This window comes from Lolium rigidum, chromosome 7 (genome assembly GCF_022539505.1).
Source record: "Lolium rigidum isolate FL_2022 chromosome 7, APGP_CSIRO_Lrig_0.1, whole genome shotgun sequence".
In the NCBI taxonomy this organism is placed as follows: Eukaryota; Viridiplantae; Streptophyta; class Magnoliopsida; order Poales; family Poaceae; genus Lolium; species Lolium rigidum.
This window is the reverse complement of record NC_061514.1, coordinates 188,829,633-188,838,447: the sequence shown is the minus strand read 5'-3', so window position 1 is coordinate 188,838,447 and position 8,815 is coordinate 188,829,633. Positions and strand designations below refer to the sequence as shown.

The following is an 8,815-nucleotide window of genomic DNA, read 5'->3' as shown; positions in this document are numbered from 1 at the left end:
AAAATGGTGAATGGAACCTGGGTGCGTGCGCACCCATTTACGAAAAGTTCAAAAAAAAATGCTATTTAAAAGTTTCCAAAAAATGTGAAGTAAATTTTTGCATGTAGACATTATGTTGATACTTACTCATGTGTGTTTTCACGAAAAAATACCATTGTGTGTGACCTACACAAAAATGACAAAATGCAAATTCCTATTCCTGTGAATAGTACAAATTCCTGTTCACTATTCTCATTTGGACATTTTGTCATTTTTATACAGGTCACACACAATGGTATTTTTTCGTGAAAACTCACACGAGTAAGTATCAACATAATATGTACATGCAAAATTTTACTTCACATTTTATGGAAACTTTTAAATATTTTTTTTTGAACTTTTCGTAAATGGGTGCGCGCGTACCCAGGTTCCATTCCTCCGGGTCGCAGGCATATGGTGTTATAAATTTGCTTTAAAGAAGAAGGATCTCCTCCTTATGGCGGTTTGGTTTGCTTTCAGAAGGTAGTAGACAATATTTGGTTGACTTAATGTATTCTTCTTATCTTGAGTGTACATTCATATTTATTTCGCTTGATCTCGTGTCGAGTGAAACCTCGATCATAATGTATATGGACAAAATAATTGGAACATTTGGAGGAAACAAAGAAATTCTCGCCAGCAAGATCTACACTAAGAATTCATACATATCTGAGGACCCTGCCATGTGGGTCCCACATGCCGGTATCCTCCCTGCTACCTGGCAGTGTTGTGCATTAGTGTACTGTACTTGTAATTTGTGTGTTAATATCTACAATCATACAACACAGTGGGATCAGTGAGTTCCATCACCATCCTTCCAATATCATCCCAGTAAGCATCGTTCGCCGCCCCTGGTGAGCTGGGAACGCTCAACGAGTCCATCGCCGGCAGAGGCTGCGTGGCCATCGGATGCACCTCGGTGTTGCTCCAATGTTGAAGCCCCTGGAAATTCTGGTCGTTGTAGACACTTGTCACGTTGTTCGCAGCGTCCGGAATCTGCGACGGCGCCACCTGCGGGCAGTTCATGTACCCGTACTCGTACTCCCCGGTGCACTCCGACTCGAGGCTGCACGAGCCGGTGACGGAGCTCGATTCCGGCTGCGGCGCAACGGCGGCAGCCACCCTGCCGGTGACCTGCTGCTGCGGATGCCTCTTGTAGGTGATAGTCCTCTTGAAGATCCGGCAGATGGTCCACACCTCCTGCATTTTTCCAGGCATGGTTTAGTCATGGCCGATGCATGAGAGAGGCCAATATGCAGATGTACAGGCCGGTGACGTACCGCTTCTTGGAAGCACGGCGAGGAGTGCGCGGGGGAGACGTCGGGGCGCGGCGGGAGGCGGAATTCGTGCATCATCCACTCCGTCTTGGTGCCCTTGCCGGCGCTGCCGCGGTAATAGACGAGGGATTTCTTGAGGCCGACGCACACGCCGCCGGCATTGATTGGCCGGTCGATGCCTGTGGCCTTCCAGAAACCGGCGCCGGTGACCCTGTTCGGCCGGACGCTGTTCCGGTACTTCCTACCCCGAAGGCAGAAGAAGTACCATTCCTTGTCGCCTGCAACCATGTTCGCCTCTGCACATAATTAATTTGCAACCAAGTTAATTTGATATATATACTTATTTGTTCGTTGTGTATATTAGCATGTAATTCTTGTAGTTAGCATTTTTATGCAAACCAATATTGTTACATCATAATTTCATACATAAGAGATTCACAACATGCATGGAAAGGGGAAGCTACGGTTTTGTTATTTCTTAGTTGAATAATGAGAAATAATTGTACATACATTACCAACAACATCCGATCGATGGACCCGACGGCTAACCGTGTCGACTCGGAAACTTAAATAAAGAGCATGGAGCACATTTTTGTGTGATACAAAATCGCAATCAAAAGTAAATACTTTTGCAAACGAATCTAGTTAATTAAGACAAATCGCATGTTTTACATATAACTTCTTAACAAAACGAATATGTTAGCACATTTTTCTTGATCAAAAGTATGTCTTAACAAAACAAAAGTATGTCGTATCCTTGACAGTGGAGGGAGTATATCACATGTCCAACCTCCAACTCTTCATCGACTGGAATGGTTTGGACTTGTGATCACTTGTAGATCATATGATATGAATAATATAGCGGAAAACTTTTTTTTAGTAAACGGCAGGAGCACCGCCTTTCAAATGGAAAGAGAAGTGAAACATAGGAATGTGATAATATGAGAAAGAGAGTCTCCACTCCCTTTTTTGCCACCAAAATACCGAATATCTTCTTGAAGATGAAACCTGGTGCCATCAAAGCAATAAGAAGGTGCTCGGTATTTGGGTGGCGAATAAAGGAGCAGACTCTCTAAAACAGTTTACATAATGGCCAATACGACCGCGTGTCTTCCCTCGAATAAGGGCCCCGAAGTGTTACCAAATAGGTGGCAGCGGCGCAGAGAAGGAATACGATTTCCGTTTCCAAAATGACAAGGCGTCATGTACAAGAGACTGTAATCAGTGCATGAACTACGCATCATGATTCTTGCATGTATGATTATCTCTATTTTGTAGGCATAATTATTAATAAAGATCTTATTCACCTGAAAAAAAACACTCCCTTTGTTTCTAAATATAAGACGTTGGTAGCTCAAGAACTGACAACATCTATAAAAAAAACTCAAGAACTGACAAAAATATGTTTATATAGAAACAGAGGTAGTAATTACTTGGCAAGTCAGAGGGCTCATGCTTATAGATGTCCAACTCCTTGATGATCTCTATGCTCAGGCGCTTCCCGCCCACCTTCCGCCGGAGATAGAACGTTACGAGCTCCTCGTCTGTGGGGTGAAATCGGAAACCAGGTAGTACCAGCTCGTCATCGTCTTGTTCTTCTTCCTCCAGAAGCTGCTCCTCCTCCCTTTCTCCTACAACCACTTTCCCCTCGACCACAGCTCCATGGTAGTCATCACTCTCCATCACCTTTCCCATCGCTCTTCTTCTCCGATCGATCGATCAAACTGTACCTGTCTTACTTTGTTGCAATTGCCTTGGACAAGGATCCGAGCGTCTATATATATACACATATGGGGTGGGTGCATGTACTAACTACTGAGCTATGTATGCATGTACGTAGGATGGAGTCACGAAGGTTCATGCATGCCCGGACCAAGTCCCACCTAATTAAGTTATTAGCATGTGGTACAGTAATTAGAAGGTTAATTAAGTTGCATCTAGCCTTGACTGTTCTTCCCCGCATGCCCTCTGCTTTTGTGGTATCTATCCTTTTCTTTCCATGAATGAGACAAGACAAGTAGTTTGACATGTCCAGAGACGTGCAACACCTAAAGTTTACTGAGTAGTAATCCAAGGGAGGATTATTGCTGGTGGTTTGGTTGCATATTGCTTTATTGACTTGATCTTATGTTATCTTATTATCTAATGCGGTCCATGAACCTCACAGATATACCATCAACGCTGCAGAGATCGAGCAACTAAGTTCCACGTAGGGGAAAGAGAATTTACTTTAGTCGTAAGGTGCACTATGTTTGTTTTTTTTTTTCAAACGGAAGCATAGCCTTGACCTCTGTATCAATTGATGCATACAATTTTTTTATTGTATAGTTTTAGGGTTTCAGAGTTTATCCATATGTTTGGTCACGACCATGAATCATCATGTAAACAGAACATCGTCAAAACTATAGAAAAAAAAAAAGTTCGGTGATTTCAACCGTGTTGGTGATGTAAGCTATGACTGATTGCATAGCACTTCATTTCACTACTCTCTGCTCATGTTCATTTCCAAAGTCAATTATGGACGAACTTACTTTACCCTTAAGATTTCACTCTGAAGGATTAGCCCGTGAAAGACAGTCGCTGGATGTAGAGTTCCCGATGAAATGGTAAAGGCTATTTCAGCGTTAAGCAAAATAGACTTGTTCTCTTCTATCTGCTTGTGAAAAAATAAAGTAAAAAAGTACATTTGACAACCATATATATATGCAAAGATCTTCCCCACTGTCCATGCTTTACACTTTGTTGGAGGAAAAAGAGCGCACTAGTTAACATCCTTAGAAGGCGTCAACTTTCATAAGCAGATAATATCAGGGGATCATCGCCGAGAAATATGTGCGCTAACAACCAATAGGGACAAGTAAAATTGTACTTTTATAGGTGACAGAGGTCAGTTGGCTAGGTGGCGATCATGCACGGCTCGATATTACTCCTCACCCCAATCTTAACTAAATTATAGTCATACTTCGCCGCTAAAATTTTAATAGCAAAAAAATAATGCATTCAGATCTCACCTTCTAAAGATAAAGTACTTTTTTCGCGAACACAACTATATTTGCATCTTTTTGTGAAGCGCTAGCTAGATGTTTTTTACCAATAAGACCTAGCATTAAAAGAAACAACGAACAATACAAAGCACTTCAAAAAAAACGAAAATTGCAACTAAATTCATTTCTTGAGAAGCTCTTCATCTTTAACCTCTGACCGTGTCAAGGGCGCGACACCGCTGCCGCACCTCCCGGACCGACCTAACGTTGTTGGTTGTGGATGGAAAGTCACCAAACGAGTCAAGAATACCACATCTGCCCCACATACGAAGAAGGATAAACTGCCGATAAATCTCCTTGACGATTTGAAGATCCTCATAGCTAGAAGAAGCCCTTGAAAAACACCACTCCCGCAGATGATTAACCATCTATTCCTACTAACTTCGTATTGTACAAAATTTCTAATTACCTACTATTTGGAGGGAGCAATGAGAGTAAAGAAACGCATAGCTCCCCTCAACTATACCTTGACCTATACTGCATGTAGTCTGTTCCCGTATACCAAGCCATGACAGTTTCCCCATGAACCAGCTAATGTATCCAATGGGAAGCTTGGATCAGGCCGTGTGTGCAAAGCCAACAAGTACCTCAATCTCCCAACTACCCTTCGGTGTTTGGTGGAATCACCTTCCTCAGCCCGACTTGACTTGTTCAACTTTAACCTTGGCTCCATGGGATGGGTACGGTGTGTGTTGGATTGCAGTTTTCCACGCCCTTCTTGTCAAGAATTATATTCGGGCTACATAAGCAGATTGGCACAACGTGATCCCATCCGCAGATTGCTTCACTTCAATTCCTAAATAGCTAAGTGATAAACCCAAGCTTGTCATACTGAAACTGGATTTCATCCCTCCTTTGAAATCTTGAATGACCTACTCACTTCCACCTATGATAATAAGATAACCTACATGGACACCGACAAATCAGTAGTGAGTCCCCTTCCTTCTTTTCGTATAAGACGAATTCAAATTTGCGCTTCTCAAAACCAATATCACTCAAAGTTGAGTCGGATTTTGCATTCCATCGAGGAGCCATACATGGCTTTGTGAAGCATGTACACCTTGTTTTCTTTTCCCTTGATTGCAAACCCTATTGATTGGCTCACGTGCACTTCGCACTTCCTCGGCCAAGTCTCTATTTAAAAAGGCTGACCTGACATATAGTTGATGTGTCTTCCATCCAAACTGAGAAGCGAGAGCAATCAACTAGAGAAACTAAATCCTCAAAATCAACTACTACCTCCGTTTCAAGGAATAAGCCGCACACGTATTTCAAGATGAATTTTGACCATAAAAGTTGAGCAACAAAATCTTGATTATATTATATGTATATAGTATCATTGGATTCGTATTGAAAAACACCTTTTAATGATGCTAATTCATACAAACAATCTTTACCTATTTAAAGTAATTCTTGGTCAAAAAAAAAACTCGTAAAACGAGGATGCCTTATTTCTTAAAACGGAGGTAGTATTTGTTGACGGGCATATTCGTTTGCAACCATTCTTGCTTTATGCCTGATAATGTAACCATCTAGATCTGTTTTCAATCTAAAGACCCACTTCAGACCTATTGGCCTTCCATGTATAGTTCTGTACGATGGAGCTCAATCCTTCTTGCATTGCCAGCATGATTCCTTCATGATTGCATGGTTCCTTCATGCCAAGAAGGAAAAGTGTAGAGTACACCCCCTCAGCATCTACAGTAGCATTTCCCATGTGGGGCCATGTCATGGCTCAATATACAGGGTGTTGGGGGACACACGGGCAGAGGAAGTTGTCGTCGGGAAGAAAAACAAATTAAACAGATCGCGGTCCTATTGCATGTTTGCCATGCTTTTCTACCTTTTCGTGCCATTGCCAAGCCATGAGAAATTTCTGTCACGACAACGTTTTTTTTGCCACGGTAGGAGAATCCGCTGCACTCACGAGAACATTTTGTTTACCCGCAAAAAAAGAGAACATTTTGTTTGCCACGGTAGGAGAATCCGCTGCACTCATGAGAACATTTTGTTTGCCACGGTAGGAGAATCCGCTGAAATCACAATGCAGCTGCTTTGTCAACGATAGTGCCATGAGGGGGTAATCATGGCCTAGGGTTAGTAGTGAAACTAGATGATGGAATGCTCGGGACGGTGTAACTAGGCGGTTTTTCTAGGTTCACGTCCTCTCAGTGGAGGATCGCTACTTCCTGCTAGAATTCACAATAACCACACAAAGTACATGTTACAAGACGGTATATTTCGTAGTGTCTCGTTCCCTAAAGGATGTCCCCGGGCCGGCTTATAAAGGTGCCACAACCTAGGGTTAGATGGAGGTAAACACCCAACCGACTACGGAGTCCTTTTCTATGTTGGCAAGCATACCGTGACTTATACTACAAATATTCATTTTTTCTGAACCTTCTGGAATTCATCTTGGACCTTTCTTAGTTAGTTAGTTTGGGCCTCCATCTTGTAGCAATTGGGTCGTCCGGCTTCGTTAATATCTCTGCCACCCAAATGGGACACCCTGACTTGCTAGGTTGAAGCTCTGTCGCGGTATACCCTATTCGGCGTAACCCTGATAGTAGCCCCTAGAACTCTTTTGAGACTTGTGCCATCTTGAAGAAGATCTTGATTCGTGCGCCTTGCTCTCCTAATCGAAAAAACAGGATTGAAGGGTTCCTGATTATCAAATTTCAAAACTTCACCGCTCCAACAAAAATAGTCGGCTAACTGTCACATTTATTTCTTCTCGTTAAAGTGACGGATTGACAAGACATGAATACGTCAGCAACATCTTTGGCCATAATTACATATGGCCGTTTGAAGTGGCGGACCCGGGAATTGATCGAAGCCTAGGCGCGTCGCAGGGCAACTATTTTTTTTCTTGACAAATATAAGCATCACTTGAACTTTGCATGTGTCATGGTTGACGAGGATGGTCGATCGGTTGCGGTGATGCATACACTCAGGGTGTGGTGGGTGTGGGTGAGATGGTGAGCTTGTTCTTCGTCTCCAGTGGCCGAAAGGGTTAGAATTGATGGTACGAGTGTGGGAGGGGGTCACGCCACATTGAGAAAAGTAAGAGGGAGGCACGCGCGGGGGGTGGGGGGGGGGGAGGACGGACTCACAGAGGTTGTCGAGGTATCGTCATGGAAGATGCCATGGGTGGCTTAAGTCAATTGGTTCAGGCCTAATGGACTACTGCGGATTACGGAGGCGGGTATGAGCACGAGCGACATGGCGACGTACCCAGGTTTGGGGCCCTCGTGTGGAGGTAACACCCATGCATGATCTCGTATAAGGTGTATGGACAATACAATGGTGTTCCTTGAGTTGTGGCCGGCTTGGGAGCGGGCTGGAGGTAGACAAAGCTCCCCGATCCCATCGGTTTTCTCTAAGTGTTGAGGGTGAGAATGATCGATCCTCCCACACGGGTGGTGCTACTGAGGCTTATATAGTGCATGTTACATTTACAAGGAAACCCCTAGAGGCTACGACGCCGACTCCATCTTCTCCGGCTTGGTCGCTCCCTCCCGAGGCGTTGGGGGCCTCGAGCGGCCACCCCTGTTACGTCTCCCATTCGCAACGGACAGCGATGTGACCGCTCGAGGGACAGGCTGTAGAGTAGCTCCTAGCTGTCCCGTAGCCTGCGCCGCCACGGAGAACCGGGTCATCATGATGCTATGTCATGCGTATCCCTATAGATATGCAGGATCCCGGGATAAGCTGGACATCCTTGTGGACTTTTGCACCCAGACGAGCGTCCAGATACCTTCTCCTGCAAGGATCACCAACTTCTAGAGCCGGCCGGGGGAATGACGAAGCCGGTCATCGATGAGCACAGCCGGCCTAGCGATGCCGAAGCCAACCAAGCCCATCTAAAGCCGATAGACGATGTCGAAGACGGCCAAGACCATGGCGCAACCGGCCATGCCAAGCCGGCCCAGAGGTGGTTCCAGCCAACCCCAAGGCAGCCAGCCACGGCCAAGACAGCCGCTCCTCAGCCGGCCTCACTATGGCACAGCCGGCCCTGAGCCAACTTTTTCTAGTCCTTTGACATACCCGGGGTCATCCCCCGACAGAGGTGGAGGCTTGAGCATCGTGCTGTAGGGGGATGATGCGTTCGTTTTGCATCATCATTATTGGTACTTATAGAGTTAGTTTTCATTGTTATTTGCCTTCATACATTGTTATCTATGTATTTTTAGATGATTTTCGGGGACTTTCCTACAAAGTCATGTAGAAACAGATAAACTGTTGATCCATGCAAACTGTCGACCAGTCATTGTTAGGTAGAAATGTTGTGATGGCGCTACAGCATGGCCGTGTTGAATACTTGCATTTGATTCTCAGCTCGACCTGGCAGAAACTTGGGAGGGAAGGAGAAAGAGGGAAATACAGATCATTTTGCTTTAGGTGTCCGTGTATCAACTAGTTTTAAATTGAAATCCCTTTTTATCCGTGTCACTTTCTTCGTACTTCCTTCGGTTT

At 44.5% G+C, this 8,815-nt stretch overlaps 1 protein-coding gene across 1 annotated transcript; it reads right to left on the bottom strand.

The window, feature by feature from the left end:
- Positions 1–780: 780 nt before the first annotated feature.
- Positions 781–3,018, bottom strand: LOC124672389 (transcription factor JUNGBRUNNEN 1-like). Its single transcript, XM_047208626.1, has 3 exons — positions 2,729–3,018; positions 1,299–1,591; positions 781–1,218 (listed from the first exon to the last, which is right to left on the bottom strand). Exons 1-3 carry the CDS (start codon positions 2,988–2,990, stop codon positions 781–783), a joined length of 993 nt encoding a protein of 330 aa, XP_047064582.1. The 5' UTR covers positions 2,991–3,018.
- Positions 3,019–8,815: the final 5,797 nt, after the last annotated feature.

Bases quoted from the DNA above. Each gene is read 5' to 3' on its own strand.
- LOC124672389 (XM_047208626.1), bottom strand. From the start codon at position 2,990: ATGGGAAAGGTGATGGAGAGTGATGACTACCATGGAGCTGTGGTCGAG. The intron at 1,592-2,728 runs GTAATTACTACC...AATTATGTGCAG, and splicing joins TGAGCCCTCTGACTTGCCAA to AGGCGAACATGGTTGCAGGC. The intron at 1,219-1,298 runs GTACGTCACCGG...GGAAAAATGCAG, and splicing joins CGCCGTGCTTCCAAGAAGCG to GAGGTGTGGACCATCTGCCG.